The following is a 22806-nucleotide window of genomic DNA, read 5'->3' as shown; positions in this document are numbered from 1 at the left end:
AGCTCACTATCCCTGACCTGACCTTTAAGGTCTATGAGAAGAGCCACCAAATTAGAATCTGACAAAAGCATTGAGGAGCCAGATGCATAATTTGTGAATATAAAAGTTTATGGACTAATCTGAAAATGTAGGAGCTTTGGCTCCCAGATTGTGTATCCGTGCGTTAGAGGCCCTCATATATCCTTACACCGTGGTTATCTCTGCTGCTTACTCTCTGGAAAGTGGTATTGTGCATGTGCAGTCGCCCAAGAGTCATATTGTCATATACTGTTCACTACTGGTCAACATTAATTGCAGCTTGCTGAAGCTAGGCATTCCATCTTGTGTGAGTCATAACTGTACTTAAAGGGGGGAAATGTAAAAGTATTATATCTGTAAATGTTTTTTTTTATTTTTTTTTTAACTGATATATTTATATTACTATGCACTTCTGAATATACTTGGATTCTCAAATTAGCCATATGTTTTAGCTCCCTTTACCTTTTACATATATAATCCCACCTGCAGCATCCCCATCCCCTGCCAAACAGAGAGCAAAGATGGACGACATTGTGGTTGTGGCTCCGGGAACACAGTCCCATCGGAACATCAGCAAAGATCCTGAAGTTATCAAGTTACAAGAGATTCCCACCTTTCAGCCACTATTAAAAGGTAAAGTGAGTATTGTGATGGTCTTGCAGATGTTTTATATTTACTGCTATATTTCTACCAGTAGTCACTGTTATTGTTTTTACAGCCTTTGCAGTTCAAGTTTCCTGTTGTAGTATAAAAATGCTGATCCTTACATTATGTAGCCAGCAAAGGCGAATTATTTGTGGTTGATGGGTAGTTGATCAGGGGGGAGTTGTGATAGTGTGGAATATAACATTATACACCTTTTTTTTTTTTATACCTAAAGTTATTTAACATACATTACATGCAGCAATGAACCTCACAGCTTTTATCTAATGAAAATCTTTCACAAGCTAAATCAACTACAAATAAATATTATATTGTTAGTTTCTAAATGTAAAGATTTTATCAATTGCAGGATCATTTTTTTTGTTCTTTACTTAGTTTTCACAGTGTGATGTCAGTGCATTTAGAATTGTTTGTATAAGCGTAAACTTCTTTATGAATGTGTGGGAATAATGTCACATGCTGTTGGGAAATCATTGATATTAAAGGGATATAAAACAGCCTGTTTAATTGTTGTAATAAAAAAACACAAAGCATTGATTTGTACTTAAAGGGATATGAAACACAAAATATTTATTTTGTGATTTATACAGATTATACAATTTAAAAAAAAAACCAAAACACAACTTTTCAGTTCACTTCTATTATTAAATTTTCTTCATTCTCGTGGTATTTTTTTTGTTGAAGAGATATCTAGATAGGTAGCATGCACATTTCTGAAGCAGTAAACAACACTGCAGCCACCTGGTGTTCTTGCAAATGTATAACATAGTTATAAAACTGCTTACGTATAGTGCTACTGTCACATGCACACTCCTAAACCTTCATACATGCTTTTCAACTAATGATGCTAAGAGTATCATTTACAGAAGTCAATTTTACACTCTGTTTGAATCATTTGCTGCAAGACTATTGGCTAAGAGGTGAAAACGTCACATCTTAGCTGAATAGCGTTCTACCCTGGGCTGCCTTATCAGCTCAGACCAGAGATCGCTTGAAACAAATAAAGGAGCTTTCTGAATGAAGTCCCCTTTGTTTATTTCAATAGTGAAACCTAGTGTTTCCTTTCACTTTGACTGTACACGTGAACATAACAAAAAGCTGTGCTGTTTTTGCTTCATCTTTGTACATATGTATTTCATCCATATTTATATATATATCCATGTACACATTGCTTCACTATGATAGCAGTAGAACTATATTAAAAAAGGAGTGAATTAATGATATAAAAAACAAACTGTAGAAAATGTTGTTGTAAAAATGCAGGGCCAGAAGAGCTTGTAATCTATATAAAGGAAATGCAGATAAAATACTCAATGAGGAGTATTTTTCTAGCTGGAGTTTTGGATTAATTACTTTATTAGCTACAATCTTTTCAAATAAACTAGACCTCCCTGTTTTTTTGTTTTTGTTTAAATTCTTGAAGGGTCAGTGTTTCTCATTTTGTTAGTTGTTGTGTTTATTTGAAACATTATCATGGATTTAGCTGTCTAGCTATCTTGAAATTGGATAACTGGTGCAATGTATTAAAATAAATTAATCACTTTTCGGCACTTAATCCTGAGGTATGTTACAAACAATTATACAATGGACTTGTGATGTTTAATTAGAAGAACCTATGTCATTACTTGATAGCATTTGTACATATCCCTTTTAAGCAGAAATACTCTATCTCTCATATCCATTAATGCTCCTGCAAATTTATCTTAAAGGGCCAGTCTACGTGAAAATGTTTGTTTAAAAAAACTAGATAATCCCTTTATTACCCATTCTCCAGTTTTGTATAACCGACACAGTCATATACTACGTTTAGTAGTACTTTTTACCTCTGTGATTACCTTGTATCTAAGCCTATGGAGACGGCCCCCTCAGTTCCTTTGACAGACATGCACTTTTTAAGAGAGCTAATAACTAGAGAAAAAAAAAAGGGAGGGGGCATTAGTTCACAGAAAAGCCTCCCTGGAAGAAAGTGAAACAAGCACACTTTTCAGATGTTAGTTTACAGCAAAAAGCAGAAAAATAAATCATGCTAATTTATTGCAATAGGGTACTTTGTTCAAACGTTTTATGCGTGTTGAGGTTAAAACTTCAGCATTTCTACTCTATAGTGCAGTCTGGTTTATGAGCAGCAGGGGGAAGCAGTGCACAACATTTGTTTTTTACTCTCTTTTTGTTTATACATGTACACAGCACTAGGCCAAAAGACCAATTTGTCTGCTTGGTTACAGAGCTGCCATAGTTTCATGTGTGTTGGAGGAAGCCTTTTAAGAGAAATGCAATCACCCAAGAAGTTGCATAAATGTGTACGTTTTAGCCTAAATTTAGAACCTGGAAGACCCATTACATGATACATGTAGTCATCATTTAATTATGGTGCAAATGCAGCCGTTACTCTTTTCTGTTCAACTTGTTATAGAATTGCAAGAAAAGTTGCGTTTTTGTTGTTCCTGCACTCAGGGAAGGCTGGTGGGTAGATTATCTCCTTATTATAGTTGAAGCTGCTTGCGATGCTCTAGTGTAGATGCCCACTCATCATTAATAGTATTTTGTTGTGCTAATGTTACCCTGGGCTTTTATGACAGTCGTGTGCACTCTCATTGCAGTGATAAGGAAATCTGGGCCTGGCCCAGTCAGACCTGCAAGCATATAGTGACTGGGGCTTCATGTAGACGTATGTTCTGACCATGGATGGCTGATTAGTTGAGGGAAGTAATCTGTCTTCAAGTCATCTGAGGATTTTTCAGTGTGCAGAATTTTATACATCCGCTTCTTGGTTTGTTGTACAGAAGACAAGGTGATCTGGGAAATGAAGACATTTAAGATGGTTATCGTCAACAAGTTCCCATCAGACAAGAGAGAAGTTTTTGAGCGTGTAGGAATATATATATTACAATATATGTATATAATTGATGAAAAGTAATATGTGTAAGTATGCAAGAAATCTCCAAATCCAGATTATGAGTTTAATGAATCAATAAGGAATGTACAATACTAATGTGTATGAAATACCATACCACCTCTGCCTCTTTGATAGGCTTAAATCTTAATGGGGTACTAAATCCCAATTTGGAACATGCAATTTAGATAGAACATGCAACATCTTTAGATAGAGCATGCAATTTTAAGCAACTTTCTAATTATCAAATTTTTTTTGTTCTCTTGCTATCTTTATTTAAAACGCAGGGATGTAAAGCTTGGAGGCAGCCCATTTTTTGTTCAGAACATGGGTTGCACTTGTTTATTAGTGGCTAAATGTAGCCACCAATAAGCAAGCGTTATCCATGGTGCTGAACCTAAAATTATGTATAAGCAAATATACATATACTTGGATAAAGGGTTTTGCTCCTGTAATATGAATGATTTTGATAAGATTACATTTTATTTACAGTTGTACCTTGTGATATTTCCACTATATTTTCTTTACCTTATGCTGTACTGCACAAGGAAATATTTTATTTAAATAAGAGAGCCAATCTGCCTGTGCTTCCCCTCCTTTCACTAGTTGTATAGGCTGTGTACACAAAACCAACAAATATTTAAGCTTAGCACAGAGATTGAGAATAAGGTTAGTCTGTCTATTACTAAAGTTTTTCCATTCCACTCTGTGGTAAACACCTTTATAATATTTACACACATATATATCAATCATAGGGAAGGCCGAATGTTGCTGGCTTCTATATTTTAAACAAATGTGTCAAGCCCTGAACTAAAAATTTAGCAAGATTGCAGGCAGACAAAATCACAATGCAATAGCCACATACAATGCAGCATTGCACTGCAAAATTTAACAATGCACAACAGCTCTCTTGTGCAATGCTTCCCCCTGCTCTCATGCAACCTGTTATGCAATAAGAGGACATGTCAATAACCCGGAACAAGCACATTTTAAGGTGATTTATCTTGCCACCACTTAAAAAGCGGAGGGGCTAAAGATGTAATTTCTGCTTCTTAAATTTGTGCGAGCCTCCACTGCAAAGCCTCAAAAGACGGGATTACAGCTTAATAAATCTCAGCCACTGGGTGAGTTTGAAAATGTTTGGAATGCACTTATAGCCTTTTCTGCATAAAAATCACCCCATTTGCCTTATTTGGAAGCAACCTATGGGGATTTAAATCAGAACTGGCACAGATAAAGAAGGTCCAGCACTCTCCAAATGACTGAGCCAAACTACAGCAGTTTTACTGAGTCTTCCTGAAATGAGGCCTATATAGATCTTGCTTATGGGAATCATACCTTTTGCCTTGATAAAAGATTTATAGATTCTGGATGTGATTCAAAGGACTTATCAGACTTATACCTCACAAATAAACTGCATTATCAAGAATTAATTTCCTTCAGAGTCCATTCAAAAGACCATGTTATAGATCATCTCTCCATACTGCTCATTGACAAAGCCATCCAGAATGTTTCTTCACTGGAACAAGGATAATGCTGTCTAGAAGATTTCTCACCAGTCATGCTGGATAGCATGCCTTCTATCAAACCAAAATTAAAAAAACAATTTAGGCATGACGTTTGTACTGGAGAAGTCTCATATCTCATCCTTTAGGTTGAGGTTTTTCTTAGCAATATCTGGCAACAGTTGAATGAGTTGCATAAATTCCCATGGACATAAATGACGGATGGCATATGCAGCAAGTTCAGCTGTACTTTTAGGACTTGGTGATTCCTTAAAGGGACAGTCGACACCAATATTTTTGTTGTTTAAAAATAAAGATAATCCCTTTATTACCCATTTCTCAGTTTTGCATAACCAACACAGTTATATTAAAGGGACAGTCTAGGCCAAAATAAACTTTCATGATTCAGATAGATCATGTAATTTTAAACAATTTTCCAATTTACTTTTATCACCAATTTTGCTGCGTTCTCTTGGTATTCTTAGTTGAAAGCTTAACCTAGGAGGTTCATATGCTAATTTCTTAGCCCTTGAAGGCCACCTCTTTTCAGAATGCATTTTAACAGTTTTTCACCAATAGAGGGTGGTAGTTCACGTGTTTCATATAGATAACACTGTGCTCATGCACGCAAAGTTATCTGTGAGCAGGCACTGATTGGCTAAACTGCAAGTCTGTCAAAAGAACTGAAATAACGGGGCAGTTTGCAGAGGCTTAGATACAAGATAATCACAGAGGTTAAAAGTTTATTAATATAACTATGTTGGTTATGCAAAACTGGGGAATGGGTAATAAAGGGATTATCTATCTTTTAAAACAATAACAATTATGGTGTAGACTGTCCCTTTAATATACTTTTTACCTCTGTGATTACCTTGTATCTAAGCCTCTGCAAACTGTCCCCTTATTTCAGTTCTTTTGACAGAGTTGCATTTTAGCCAATCAGTGCTCACTCCAGGCTAACTTCACATGTATGAGCTCAATGTTATCTATATGAAACACGTGAACTAATGCTTTCTAGTGGTCAAAATGCATTTAGATTAGAGGCAGTCGTTAAGGTCTAAGAAATTGGCATATGAACCTCCTAAAATTATCTTTCAACTAAGTTTTTTTTGGACTTGACTGTCCCTTTAAGCCTAATATGATGGTGTTTGCTCAAATCTCATGATCTACAGGCCTCTGGAGTTCACTTGAGACTTGATAACAATTTTAAGGTCATTGGTCTGATAAAATCCAATGATTAACCCCTTCGTGACCAGCACACTTTTCCATTTGTTGACCATCTGGGACCAAGGCTATTTTTGCATTTCTTCTGTGTTTGTTTAGCTGTAATTTTCCTCTTACTCATTTACTGTAATCACACATATTATATACCGTTTTTCTCGCCATTAAATGGACTTTCTAAAGATACCATTATTTTCATCATATCTTATAATTTACTATAAATTTTTAAATAAAATATGAGGAAAAAATGGAAAAAAAACACACTTTTTCTAACTTTGACCCCCAAAATCTGTCCACATTTACAACCACCAAAAAAACTAGTTTAAAAAATTTGTCCTGAGTTTAGAAATACCCAATGTTTACATGTTCTTTGCTTTTTTTTTGTAAGTTATAGGGCAATAAATTCAAGTAGCACTTTGCTATTTCCAAACCATTTTTGTTTTCATTGGAACACTGATATCTGTTAGGAATCCCTGAATATCTCTTGACATGTATTTTTTTTTTTAGTAGACAACCCAAAGTATTGATCTAGGCCCATTTTGGTATATTTCATGCCACCATTTCACCGCCAAATGCGATCAAATAATAAAAAAGAATTAACTTTTTTCACAAACTTTAGGTTTCTCACTGAAATTATTTACAAACGGCTTGTGCAATTATGGCGTAAATGGTTGTAAATGCTTCTCTGGGATCCCCTTTGTTCAGAAATAGCAGACATATGTGGCTTTGGTATTGCTTTATGGTAATTAGAAGGCCGCTAAATGCCGCTGCGCACCACACTTGTATTATGCCCAGCAGTGAAGGGGTTAATTAGGGAGCTTGTAGGGAGCCTGTAGGGTTAATTTTAGCTTTAGTGTAGTAGACACCCCCAAGTATTGGTCTAGGCCCATTTTGATATATTTCATGCCACCATTTCACCGCCAAATTCGATCAAATAAAAAAAATCATTCACTTTTTCACTAACTTTAGGTTTCTCACAGAAATTATTTACAAACAGCTTGTGCAATTATGGCACAATTGCTTGTAAATGCTTCTCTGGGATCCTCTTTGTTCAGAAATAGCACACATATATGGCTTTGGCGTTGCTTTTTGGCAATTAGAAGGCCGCTTCTAACAGAACTGTATTTAATGATAATTTGTGCAATAAAAATAGAACATTTTTAATATTAGTTTATGTTAACTTAAAGGGACAGTTTACCCAACATTTTTCTCCTCTTTAATTTGTTCTCAATGAAACTTTACCTACTAGAGTGAATTAAAGTAGCTACTTTACACTTATATTGGAATTTGAAATAGTTGATTTACCATGTGGTATCCCTACCTATACTGAAAGTTTCTGTACTTAGGTCTATGCTTTGATTTGCTGTGTAAACGCAGCCAGCTGCAGAAATTGCACTTTGAGTGGGGTATAGAAGAGATTAGGTAATACAATGTTAATTTCCCATTGTTCTCTCTAAATATTGGGCTTTGGTTTACAGACAGATATATGAAAAGGAAGCATTTATGAGTACACAAAAGTGATAAAGTAATGAGATACCCCCCCCCAGCTCAACCCATTTTAATAGGTTGTGGCCTAAAAACACAAAATCCAGCTTTTTCATATACTGAAATAAACCTGAAAATACAATTTTGCATTCATTTTATACTCTGCAGTTGGTATAAAAAGTAATTGGGAACACATTAAGGGTAAAGCAATTTTACAGTATTCTCTCCCTTACATCCTGGCTAAAAAAAAAATATCATCATAATGCTTTTCTTTGTTCTCTTGGTATTCTTAGTTGAAAGCTAATCATAGATAGGCTCATTTGCTAATTTCTTAGCCCTTGAAGGTCGCATCTTATATGAATGCATTTTTACATGTTTTTACAACTAGAGGGTGTTAGTTCACATGTGCCATATAGATAACATTGTGCTCATACCTGTGGAGTTACCTAGGAGCCAGCACTGATTGGCTAAAATGCAAGTCTGTCAAAAGAACTGAAATAAGGGTCAGTCTGCAGAGGCTTGGATACATGGTAATCACAGAGGTAAAAGGTGTATTAATATAACTATGTTGGTTGTGCAAAACTGGGGAATGGGTAATAAAGGGATTATCTATATTTTTAAACCATAACAATTCTGGTGTAAACTGTCCCTTTAATTTTTTTTTAGTTTTGACAGTCACATATGTTATAATGATGTGTAAATAATCAACCCTACAGTTCTTTAGAAATATTGAGGCAATATAAAAGATAAGACTCGATACATCCAAAGGAGGAAGAAACAGGAACTCCGGACTCATGGAACTTGTGCCAAAAAAGTTTTTTATTCAGCAATGTTGCTCATAGTAATGTGTGTAACCTAGAATACACCTGACGCGTTTCGCGCATGCGCACATGCGCTTTATCAGAGGTAACGATCTCAGAGCAAAGCCAAAGCCTATAAGCGAACCATCAGCCAATCAGGTAGTAAGAAAACAGATACTAATCATGAGCTGTTAATTTAAATGACTGATCCACCTGAGTGTACCATTGGTAAGCATAGAGGCTTAATATCTCTCACAAATACAATTATCATTATGTATTAACATTAATACATTCAAATATGTGTACACATAAACTTGTAAATGAAAAAATACATAACAAATAAAAAATATTAAAACTAAATATAGATAAACACAATAGCAAAAATGTATGCACACATATCTATATAAACGCAAAAAACAATACAATATAGAGAAAAAAACAATACAATACAGAAAAAAGTGTACATATAACATGCCTATATATATATATATATATATATATATATATATATATATATATATACATATATACATGTACACTTGATCTGATAAACATTGGGACTTCCAAAATCTGCTGGTTTAAATAAACCATAGGGTAGATGCATAATATAGCAATAGAGATTTTAAGTGTCCCAATAATCATTATATTCCCTTCGTAAGGACAAAAACAATTTATTAAGAAATCCTATTCATAAAAATAAAAAAGGTTTTAAATGAGATAAAAATATAAACAAAAAATACTGTAGCAAAGAAAGAATATATATTTTCTCTATATGCACTATAGGGAAAGATATTCAAAACTAATAGCAGAATAATGGTAAATAAAAACATAAACCATATAAAATTGTTTAGCAATAAAAAAGAGGAACCAAAAGAACAAGAAACATTACTAAATCTTCTATAAGAAAATATTTAATTATAGCATATCTTAATCAAAATGAAAAATTCAAGGACTAGTTAATCTAAAAATAGATTCAAAAATAAGTATAGGGGTAGGTATAGTAATAAAGCTAACAAGTAGACCCATTATTTCTACATTCAAGAAGGGAAACGGATGGTATCTATACTCATTCTACAAAAAGATCTACATCCATTCTTTTATTCATACCCTCTGGAGTTCTAGTATGTAACTTAACTATCCAAAAAATCTCTTTTTTTATCAGACACTTTTCTCTATCGCCCCCTCTTGGGTGCTTTTTGATAATGTCAATACCCACACAGGAAAAGTACTTTGATCCAAAACCATGAAGTCTGAAATGTTTCGCTACAGGTGTTTTGGGTTCTTTTTCCTCAAGGGATCTTAGATGTTCACGTACTCTATCCTTGAAGGGACGAGTCGTGATCCCTACATATTGTTTTGAACAGTGAAGGCAATTGACCAGATAGATAATGAATTTTGAGTTACAGTCAATTCTGTCTTTAATATGAAAGACTTGTTGTGTAACACTTGAGGAAAATGTATCAGTAACTAAAATACAAGTACAGGCTTTACATGGTACATGGCCACATTTAAAGCATCCAGTTCTGGGAGTAAGCCAATTAGTAGTGGCACTGTTAGTAATTGGTTTTCCAACTAGATTTTTTCTAGTTATATCTGCAATAGTCGGAGCCTTTCTAGCTACACATTTAGTACCATTAGATAGTACTTCTGTTAGAGAGTCATCCCCCTTAAGTATAGTTAAATTTTTTTGTACTATATTGCAAATATCACGGTATTGTCTACTATATTCAGTAATAAATAATATATTATGTTCCTGAGATTGTTTTTGTCCAGTAGTAGACAATTTGAACCTATTTTTATGTGACGTGAATAGTTCTTTTCTATCAATAAAAGCTATCTGTTTTTCCAATTTTTTGAGAGACGCTTTGTCATATCCCCTCTCAATTATTCTGGAGGTCAATTCCTGAGCTTGTACATGGTATTGAGTAATTTCAGAACAATTTCTGCGTAATCGCAAATATTGTGCTTTAGGTATACCTCTCTTGAGATGAGGGACATGACAAGAATCAGCTCGCAAAATTGTATTACGTGCCAATGGTTTACGGAAAGTAGAAGTAATGATTCTATCCTGTGTAGTTTCAATCAGTAAGTCTAAGAAATGAATGCTAGTAGTGCTAGATTCAGCAGTGAAAGACAAGTTGTATCCATTATCATTCATAAATTCTACAAAGGAATCAACCATATGGCCATTCTGTTTATCCCAAATGACGATAATATCGTCAATGAAACGCCCATATAGAATCATGTTATCAATAAAAGGGAAACTATCTGCAAAGATGCGGTTCAATTCAAGCCAGCCCATGTAGATATTAGCGTAGGCGGGGGCAAATTTAGCCCCCATGGCCGTACCGCATCTCTGCAGATAGTAATCCCCTTGAAACATGAAAAAATTGTGTTGTAACAAAAACTCTGTTACTTGGACTATAAACAAAATAAAGTCATCTCCGTAATTAGAATGTCTATGCAACATTGCATCAATTGCCTGGAGTCCCAATGAGTGCGGTATATTTGAATATAGGGCCGCCACATCTATAGTTGCCCAGGTGTAATTGTCATGCCAGGTTAAATCTTTAAGCTGTGAAATTAGATGGGCACTATCCCTAATATATCCCGGTAGGGCCAACATTATAGGTTGCAAAACATGATCCAACCAACACCCCAACCTCTCGCATAGAGATCCGTTGCTGGCCACTATGGGCCGGCCCGGAGGTTTGTCCAAACGTTTATGTATCTTAGGAACTATGCAAAAGTATGGGGTGCTGGGTTCATTTACAAAAAGGTAGTCAGCTAAATCCCTGTTCATAAAATTGTTTTCAACAGCATAGTCCAGTAAATGAGAAAGTTTGTTTTTAAAGGACTGTGTTGGATTAAATGTCAATTTGGTATATAAGCTATTATCACTTAACTGAGAGTGTATTTCTGATATATAGTCTTTTTTATTTAGCACTACCACTGCTCCTCCCTTGTCGGCCTGAGTAATCATTATTTTATCATTCTTTTGTAATTTAGTCAATGCTTGTCTTTGTTTTCTAGTGATGTTGTCATTTATTATTTTTGAGGATTTCTTCTGTTCAATTGACCTATATAGGCCTGTCAATTCTTTTTCAACAACTCTCTGATATAAATCTAACAATTGGTGTCTAGAGTGAATTGGATAAAAGTATGAGGTACCTTTAAAGTGAAAAGAAGTGCAAGTGTTTTTAAGTGTATCCATGTGTCTAATGGTGTCTTGTTGTAAAGAAATTAGGTTGGTGAGATCAGCTAGGTCAGTGTATTTCAAACCTACTGACTGAGCTGAAGTGGGAACAAAAGTTTCATCAATGTGTTGTGTGTCCTGTTGATGCAAAAAATGTTTCCTTAAAACTATTTTACGAACAAATTTGTTAACATCAATCAAAGTGTTCACTAATTCAAAGTCATGTGCTGGTGCATATGATAGACCTTTATTAAGAAGTTCAATTTCTACATTAGATAATTCATATTCAGAGAGGTTAATTACTGCTATTTCTTTGTTGCTTTCTTTGTTGCTTTTAATATAAAAGATACCTAGTCATCTAGAATATTTTCCTCCATTTTAACTATAACAGGAATAATATAATAAAAATAATGAATGGTAAGAGTAACTCAAAACAATTTAGCTGAGATGACATAGGTGTACCAAATAACTAACATTATTAACTGAAAAATAAAATAGATGTTTCCAAAAAGTGAATGATTTGTTTGAAGGGTCTGTACACTTTAGATATTTAACCACAAAAGTAGGGACACAACAGGACTATAATAAATACATTAAGGGATATATAATATAAATTAATATAAATAAAACTGAAAGCAAATAAATGATGAAGGTGCCAGTTACAGATAAAATGTAATTAATAATGGTAGGAATGGATCGCAAAATATTACTATCTAAACAAAAAATCATAAATTTAAAAACAGTTTATTAAATTCTCGGTCAACCTAGTGCATAAAGATTAATTAATAAAATGACATAAATATAAATAGATACAAATACAAAAAAGTGAATGTGAACAGCGCTTAGAGAGTACTAACAAAAAATGCTAAAAAGTCCCAAATGAGCGAAGGATATGACAATCCACACAGAGCGTGATTGTGGATACACTCTAGGTATACTGATACAATGTTATAATATGCCGAGTATATAGCAATCCACACTGGTTTTTAGTTCCACGCCCAAACTGAAAGATCAGCTGACAAATCCAGTACTATAGGATCCGGACTGAAAGACTAACAGCAGCGGTAATCCGAAGCCAGACAGTAACTGCAGAAGGTTGGTCACTGGAGCGAGTTCTCCTAATGATGAAAATATCCTTGATAAAGAAACTGAGGTTTTGAAACGCGTTGCTCTAATTCACAGCTCCTGCTAAGGGGCTTTTATATTGATTGACGGATACAGGCGAAATAGCCTGTTACAAGTGATACAGTGGTAAGTCCCTATACAGGTGTTTTCTTAGGTGGTTTGGATTTGTGCTTTATGATCTAACCCAGTAGAATCACCACTGTGCTATCACTGGGTTTCTAGCCGTATCCTTCTTGGTAACCCTGTAACTACTTCCGCTGGTATCTTAAGGAAGTCGGACAAACAGGAACCTGTGAAAAAACTCTGCACGACTAATGTCTGACTGACGCCGACATTCATTTACCAAGCTGTGAGTACAGATATCGTTTTAGTACGTTGTATTTGGTATTGCACTAAAGGATATTTTCGTCATTAGGAGAACTCACTCCAGTGACCAACCTTCTGCAGTTACTGTCTGGCTTCGGATTACCGCTGCTGTTAGTCTTTAAGTCTGGATCATATATTACTGGATTTGCCAGCTGATCTTTCAGTTTGGGCATGGAACTAAAAACCAGTGTGGATTGCTATATACTCGGCATATTATAAAATTGTATCAGTATACCTAGAGTGTATCCACAATCACGCTCTGTGTGGATTGTCATATCCTTAGCTCATTTGGGACTTTTTAGCATTTTTTGTTAGTACTCTGTAAGCGCTGTTCACATTCACTTTTTTGTATTTGTATCTATTTATATTTATGTCATTTTATTAATTAATCTATATGCACTAGGTCGACCTAGAATTTAATAAACTGTTTTTAAATTTATGATTTTTTGTTTAGATAGTAATATTTTGTGATCCATTCCTACCATTATTAAATACATTTTATCTGTAACCGGCACCTTCATCATTTATTTGCTTTCAGTTTTATTTATATTCATTTATTTATTGATACTATTGGTATTATTAATTTGTATTATATATCCCTTAATGTATTTATTATAGTCCTGTTGTGTCCCTACTTTTGTGGTTAAGTTTCTGCAGCTGCTAGCGACAGATAGTGGATTATGATATAAACTGGTCTCTTTTGATACTCTTTAGCTGGTCTGAGCGCTCCCTAGTATTTATTTTATCTGTATGTTCTTTGGGTCCACTGAGAGTCCCATTTTCTAGTTGGAGTGTGTAGTATTATTTGTCCTTTGGCGCTGGTCACTTTTTGTTCTCTAACACTTTAGATATTGCAAACCCAAATATGGATGACAAATTAATATTTAAACTTAAACATAGTGTAAGTTTTTATTAATAGATCACAAATATACAAGTTAATTGCACTTTATAGCACAAAACAGTTAGGGATCGATCATCTGTACACCCTTATGTGCTGCACCTTGACTGGGAGTATTTATGCCTGGATCGTGCAGCCCACTATAACGTTTGTGCACGCTTGCCTTCTAAGCTTGCATGCCCTGTATTAGGCTGTGCACCTTTGTTGTATTGTGCCACACAAGCCTGGTATAATAAATTCTACAAATGCGTGCACGGCGGGCAAATACGTGATCAGTATTATATTTCTGCTCTGCTTCAGAGTACCGAGGCTCTGCGTGGCCAGATGACACTCCCCAAGGGTAAGGTTTACTTACATTTTTTTAATTAACTTATGTAAATATTTAAAGGGAAATAAAACCCAATTTTTTTCTTTTATGATTTAGAAGCAGCATACACTTTGCAACAACTTTCCAATCTACTTCTAGTATCTAAATTGCTTTATTCTTTTAATATCCTTTGTTGAAAAGGATTTTTTTCCCCCAACAAATGATATCTAAAGAATGAAGCAAATTAGATAATAGACGTGGAATGTTTTTTAAAATTGTATTCTTTATCTGAATCACAAAAGAAAAATGTTGGGTTTCATGTCCCTTTAAGCCCGGCATGTTTTTACAATTTAATCATTAAAGGGAAAAAAACATTTTGTGTTACCTTGAAAAAATATTTTGATTACTTTTATGACTTAAAGTTACTTACCTAAATTGTCCAAGTCTCACATTTGTTTAAACGGGCGATTAAAGAGCTGGATAAAGATACAGATTGACGGGCAGCTTCTGTATTGTGCACCCAGTGATGGAGATGTACTGATGTCATTTTAGAGCATGTCAAAGTTTTAATGTTAATTAAAATGTTCCTATCTGGCAGAGCACAGGCCTCACGTTTTTGAACTAGTCTGTCACATCAGCATTCTTTTCATCTTTCAATTTACCAAAACTGACTTTTATTCCCCTTTCAAGACATATTAATCTCTAAAGACTCGGCTGGTCTCTGTTCTTGGTGCCTCAATCACAGCACTTTGCTGTAGAGGAAATTGGTTAAAGGGGGACATTCAACTCAAAATTGAATTTCCCCAAAAAACAACTTTGCAATGCAATTTAATTATTTATTTTCCCAGTTTATAACCTAATAGTTTATAACCTACTCTTGCAGTATTCTACACGGTGAGTGCTTGATCAGTGGGGAGTTCATTTACAGTATATCTACCCCTAATTGATGATGGCAAAGGAGACAAGATAACTATATACAAGGAGTGTATTCCCGGACTGCCCTGATATAGCATGAAATTAATTTGTCCAAAATAATAAATTACTGCTAATTTGAAATTCAGAATAAGTGTTACTGCATTGTCTTTATATTATGCAATTCTACTGTAATGGTGCTTTAAAAGGATAGGAAAGACAAAATGAAACTTTTATAATTCAGATAGAGTATGTAATTTTAAGCAACTTTCCAATGTATTGTTATCAAATTGAATTCACTCTCTAAGTAACCTTAGTTGACGATTAGGCTAAGGAGCAGCAATCTACTACTGAGTGCTAGCTGAACACATTTGGTAAGCCAATGACAGGAGGCATATATGTGCAGCCACCAACTGGCTCCCACTAGTGTACTGCTTCTCCTGCGTACCTAGGTATACTCTTCAACAAGGGATACCAAGAGAATGAAGAAGCAAATTTTATAATATAAGTCAAATGGCAAGTTGTTGTTTTTTTTAATTGCATTATCTATATAAATCATAAAAGTTTAATCCCCCCTAAGTATCCTTATCAAATTAGCTCTTTGCATTTAGAATACGATTCACCATTGTTGTAAAAATACTCTATACATCATATTGGCTAATACTTTAGCTGTCATATGGGGTTTAAATAGAAATAAGCCAGCTAGGGTAGTAAATTTAAACTTGCAGCAAAAATAGCGTCAATGGACATTTAATTAAAAATGTAATGTTTAATTAATGGAAACATAACAACATTGCAATAGATATTCATTATTTATTTGGCTTCCTTTTGTTGTAACATACATCTGAAAAGCATTCTTGTAAACTAAATTTGTTGTTGCTACTATTGACGAGCAAAATCAGCAGTTTGTGCTTGAACAATAACTTACATATAGTAGGTTACATTTCAGCATCTATGAAAGAGATATATATTTATTTCAAAGTAGAGCGCACTCTTACTGTCAAAAGTCATCCGGCAGGTTATAATGTAAGAACAAAGGTGAGACACTCTCTGGTCTCTTTCAATCCATTGTGCATTTTATTAGTGTAACGTTTCAGGGACATTACCCTTGCTCAGACCAGGTCTGAGGAAAGGGAGTGTGTCCCTGAAACGTTACACTAATAAAATTCACAATGGATTGAAAAGACCAACAAGTGCCGCTCTTTTGTTCATACATTTTATATATATATATATATATATATATATATATATATATATATATATATATATATATATATATATATATATATATATATATATATATACAGGGAGTGCAGAATTATTAGGCAAATGAGTATTTTGACCACATCATCCTCTTTATGCATGTTGTCTTACTCCAAGCTGTATAGGCTCGAAAGCCTACTACCAATTAAGCATATTAGGTGATGTGCATCTCTGTAATGAGAAGGGGTGTGGTCTAATGACATCAACACCCTATATCAGGTGTGCATAATTATTAGGCAACTTTCTTTCCTTTGGCAAAATGGGTCAAAAGAAGGACTTGACAGGCTCAGAAAAGTAAAAAATAGTGAGATATCTTGCAGAGGGATGCAGCACTCTTAAAATTGCAAATCTTCTGAAGCGTGATCATCGAACAATCAAGCGTTTCATTCAAAATAGTCAACAGGGTCGCAAGAAGCGTGTGGAAAAACCAAGGCGCAAAATAACTGCCCATGAACTGAGAAAAGTCAAGCGTGCAGCTGCCAAGATGCCACTTGCCACAAGTTTGGCCATATTTCAGAGCTGCAACATCACTGGAGTGCCCAAAAGCACAAGGTGTGCAATACTCAGAGACATGGCCAAGGTAAGAAAGGCTGAAAGACGACCACCACTGAACAAGACACACAAGCTGAAACGTCAAGACTGGGCCAAGAAATATCTCAAGACTGATTTTTCTAAGGTTTTATGGACTGATGAAATGAGAGTGAGTCTTGATGGGCCAGATGGATGGGCCCGTGGCTGGATTGGTAAAGGGCAGAGAGCTCCAGTCCGACTCAGACGCCAGCAAGGTGGAGGTGGAGTACTGGTTTGGGCTGGTATCATCAAAGATGAGCTTGTGGGGCCTTTTCGGGTTGAGGATGGAGTCAAGCTCAACTCCCAGTCCTACTGCCAGTTTCTGGAAGACACCTTCTTCAAGCAGTGGTACAGGAAGAAGTCTGCATCCTTCAAGAAAAACATAATTTTCATGCAGGACAATGCTCCATCACACGCGTCCAAGTACTCTACAGCGTGGCTGGCAAGAAAGGGTATAAAAGAAGAAAATCTAATGACATGGCCTCCTTGTTCACCTGATCTGAACCCCATTGAGAACCTGTGGTCCATCATCCAATGTGAGATTTACAAGGAGGGAAAACAGTACACCTCTCTGAACAGTGTCTGGGAGGCTGTGGTTGCTGCTGCACGCAATGTTGATGGTGAACAGATCAAAACACTGACAGAATCCATGGATGGCAGGCTTTTGAGTGTCCTTGCAAAGAAAGGAGGCTATATTGGTCACTGATTTGTTTTTGTTTTGTTTTTGAATGTCAGAAATGTATATTTGTGAATGTTGAGATGTTATATTGGTTTCACTGGTAAAAATAAATAATTGAAATGGGTATATATTTGTTTTTTGTTAAGTTGCCTAATAATTATGCACAGTAATAGTCACCTGCACACACAGATATCCCCCTAAAATAGCTAAAACTAAAAACTACTTCCAAAAATATTCAGCTTTGATATTAATGAGTTTTTTGGGTTCATTGAGAACATGGTTGTTCAATAATAAAATTAATCCTCAAAAATACAACTTGCCTAATAGTTCTGCACTCCCTATATATATATATATATATATATATATATATATATATATATATATATATATATATATATATATATATATATATATATATATATATATAATATAATATATAAAATCATATTGGTGCTATAATACAGAGAATACCGGTATTTTCTCACTAAGCGCTCTACACACACTTAATTTTCTATATATTTTTATATATATATCTATATATATATATATATATATATATATATATATATATATATATATATATACCATTGTCACGTTGATTGGAGTAGCCGTGTTAGTCCAGAGATTTAGATATCAAAATAACAAGAGTATTGCATTGAGCAATGATACTTTTTTTTTATTGGACTAACTATACATTTATAAGTTGACAAGCTTTCGGAAGAGTTCCTTCCTCTATCAAGTCTGAAGCAATACTGATCAATTCAATGTAATTTACAGATTGTATCTTAAAACACAGAATAGCTAAGAAGACAGAAAGTGCAGGGAGAGGAGGAGGTGTCGTAAAAATCATGAGGGGGGCTTAGGTAACAGGCAGACAGTGTCCAGTGTAGGAGAACAGACAGGGGAAATATATAGCTATACATAGAGCATATACTGACACAAAGTTATATATCAACATTGAATCAATATCTATAAAGATGTGAAATTGTATATACAGGGGGAATACAAAAGTTAAAAAAAGACAAAAGTGTGGACATAGGCTTACCTGTGTACCTATGTATAAAGAATATGGAATATACAATGCAATTGACTAAATGAAAGTACATTACAAAAATTTTGATAATGTGTTAAGAATCCAGAGTCCACATTTAGTCCAGAATTAAACAGGTTGAAGTGCATTATCATTTTCATTTCAAAGGTTTTTCTTTCCATGGTGTTTTTGAAGTTGCCTCTGAGAATTTTGATTTTGAGGTTTTGGATGGAGTGGTCAGGTTGGGTGAAATGGTGACCAACAGGAGTGCAGTATTTTGTTTCACAGTGGTTTTTGATTGAGTGTCTGTGTAAGTTCATCCGAAGGTGCAGTTTTTGGCTTGTTTCTCCAATATAGCATCCCACTTCACATAAAGTGCAATATATCATGTATACCACATTTGCAGATATACATGAATATGCCCCTTTAATGTTATAAGATTTATTATTGTGATTTGCTGTGCTGCTTTCACAAACGTGTTGACACAGTTTGCAGAGAGCTTTATAGCAGCACTTGGTTCCATTCTGAGTGTTCTTTTTCTCAAGGGGTAGCTTCCTATGTACTAGTTTCTGCTTTAGGTTAGGTGGTTGTCTGTATGCCAGGATTGGGGGTTTTGGAAAGATTTTTTTGAGTGTGGGATCCTCTAAGAGTAGTGGCTGTAAGTCTTTTATGATTTTTTGTATCCCTTCCACAGCAGGGTTGTATTTGACTACTAGTGGGATACGTGATATGTTTTTCTTCTCCCTGTATGTATAACCTCTCACACTTAGAAAAAAACGCTATAAAAAACTTAAGAAATAATGAAAATATTACCATTAAGCCTGCGGACAAGGGAGGAGCAGTGGTGATCATGAATACACAGGACTACATCACAGAGGGAAATAGACAATTATCAGATCAAACTTATTACAAAAAACTGGAAAAGGACCCCACCCAGGAATACACTTTGCAACTTAGAAAACTAATTAAAACATTCCCTAAACACACGCAACATAAAATGGACAAACTGGTGCCCTCTAACCCTAGCATAGGGACATACTACATGCTCCCAAAAATCCACAAACCAGGGAACCCAGGAAGACCAATAATAACAGGCATGGACACTCTGACTGAGCAACTATCGGGCCTAGTGGAGAATATTCTTAAGCCCTTAGTTATTAACACCACTAGCTTTATAAAAGACACCACTGATTTTCTTAACAAAATCAGCCAGATAACAGAATTGCCAGAGGATACCCTACTTGTGACAATGGATGTGGAATCCCTGTACAGCAATATTCCACATAAAGATGGTATTGATGCCTGCTTAAACTTTCTTTCCTCCAACAGCCCTAACCAGACATATAGTGCTTCTACAGTCAGTAAACTTACAGAATTTATACTTACTCACAATTATTTCATCTTCAACCACTCCATCTACTTACAAACCATGGGAACAGCCATGGGCACCAAAATGGCACCACAGTACGCAAACCTCTTCATGGCTGACTTAGAGCAGAGATTCCTAGCCACTCACCCTCACAAACCCTTCAAATACTTTCGCTACATCGATGATATTTTCATCATATGGACAGGAGGAGGAAAAAACCTTGAACATTTTCATAAATCATTTAATCTATTTCATGCATCAATCAAGCTTAAAATGAACTTTTCTAGAGACTGTGTCAGCTTCCTGGATACAACAATATCCATCACAAATGGAAAACTGCACTCATCTGTATACAGGAAACCAACAGATACCAAGGACCGTGACAAACACCTCATCACACTGTCCCAATCTGTAATGATACGTGATGTGTAATAGAACAAGTGGTGTATAAAGTTCTTGTACCTAGTATCCACTATTGTAGGACCACTCAGCCTCACACCTAACCTTGGATTCACACAGATCTAACTTATAGGAATCCGGTTTTGCTCATTGAACTGAGGGTCACTACTGCAGGGTACAGAGTGAAAACGGAGCTGTCACGCAACCAAATGTAAGATAGGCAAATATCGTTAGATGAAGATGATAGAGATGTATCTAATGTTAGGTAATATTATCTCAAAAGGGTATAAATGAATGTACATATGATAGAGAATTGCTACAATATATGGTAGGCAGGTTGTATGTATAAGAGACTCACACACTCAGTATGCAATTACTTAAGTGCAACATAGGTATAGAATATAAACCCCAAGTATATGTGATTTGCTAGACTAATAATGTATTTAGGGGTTAATTGAGCACTAGCGCAAAATGAGATTGTTTGAATCTTATATCAAATCATAGTATAAAGTTTGTCAAATGAACACACAGTATGTAGCTGCAACACTTGAGGAGTTAGTAATAAACAGATAGTTAATTGGAATATGCAGATATCATTAATATGGAAGTCTGGAGAAATAATGAGCATAAACAGTCAATATGGTTAGATGAAATGCAAACAGCAAGCGAGTCAATGAATTCAGAGATCCATAGGAGCATGTAAATGAGATATGGCAGGTGATGAAGTTTTTCACTTATGGAGGCAGCAAACAGTCATATAGCGTAATGGAGATGAAATAACAAACATGAAAGTCAATATTGTATCCAGCAAAGAAAGAAAGAGTATACAGACCAATTCCAAGATGTACTCCAGGAACAGCGTGGATGCAAATGCTGTTAATACTGTTACCCTGGAAGGAGAGAGTGAGAGAGCGCGGTACAGGCGCTGCAGGAACGCTGAAGTGCCGGGTGTGACGTCACACACACCCGGAGTAACGAAAGTAAGGAAACTGCAGCAAAACTTTTAGTTCCGTTTTGAATCCGGTGACTGCAGAAGCCGATTCTGATGTTCTAGTAGAGAAGGCTGAGATGACAATACTTCAGCAAAGATTCACAAGGTGAAGATAAGTAATCCCCTATTTCAGAGGAATGGGCTAGGTGTCTCAGAGAACAGTCACGTATAGTAACAGGATCAAATTACCAAGCAGGGAGCTTAGAGAGGAGGGGCCTTAAATAGGGTACTAGGTGTAAGATTTAAAGGGACAAGCCTATGTTGAACAGATCCGTGACAGGACACCCCCCTCAAGGAGCCGCTCAGCGGATCAAGGACCCGGACGGTGAGGATTCCTCCGATGAAATAAAGAGAGAAGGCGTGGTGCCGTGATATTTACAGCAGGCTCCCAGGAATCTTCTTCAGGACCATAACCCTTCCAACTAACCAGGTACTGAAGGCGCTTCCGAAGGTATCGAGAATCCTGAATGGATTCAATCTCATACTCCATCTCATCAGCCACATGAGTCTGGGAAGTAGTCGTCGTAGACGTTGCCCTAAGAGAAGTGAAAGGTTTCAGTAGTGAGACGTGAAAGGTTGGATGTATTCTGAAAGAAGGAGGTAGTAGAAGCGTTACTGCATTAACGTTAACAACCTTCTTAATCTCAAAAGGACCCAAATAGAGAGAGGCGAGTTTCTTGGATGGAACCTGTAGTCTCAAATTCTTAGTGCTCAACCAAACCTTGTCACCTTCCCTATATTCAGGAGGTTTGGAACGTCGTAAATCATAATGACGTTTTTGAGCAGCTTGAGCATCATGTAGTATTTGTTTTACATTAGCAAAACCATTAACCAGGGTATTGATTTTGTCATTAACAACTGGTATGGGTGAGGTGTTAGAACTGTGAATATCGTAAGAAGGATGGAAACCATAGTTAAGGAAAAATGGAGTCATTTTTGTAGAGGAATTCACCATGTTATTATGAGCAAATTCAGCAGTCGAAAGGAGTGAATGCCAATTGTCTTGTTCTAGGGAACAATAACAACGGAGATACTGTTCCAGAGCTTGATTTGTTCTCTCAGTCTGCCCGTTGGTCTGAGGGTGGAAAGCTGTACTAAGCTTTCTAGAGATGTTAA

General features: G+C 35.6%; 1 protein-coding gene across 2 annotated transcripts in view; it reads left to right on the top strand.

The window, feature by feature from the left end:
* The window catches only part of BORCS5 (BLOC-1 related complex subunit 5), a 200090-nt gene that overhangs the window by 11360 nt on the left and 165924 nt on the right, over positions 1-22806 (top strand). For both annotated transcript variants that reach the window (XM_053718911.1, XM_053718912.1), the window contains exon 3: positions 508-651. In XM_053718911.1, the coding sequence (XP_053574886.1) occupies positions 508-651 (144 nt within the window). The remainder of the gene's footprint in view (positions 1-507; positions 652-22806) is intronic.

This window comes from Bombina bombina, chromosome 6 (genome assembly GCF_027579735.1).
Source record: "Bombina bombina isolate aBomBom1 chromosome 6, aBomBom1.pri, whole genome shotgun sequence".
NCBI lineage: Eukaryota > Metazoa > Chordata > Amphibia > Anura > Bombinatoridae > Bombina > Bombina bombina.
This window is presented reverse-complemented; position numbering and strand designations above follow the sequence as displayed.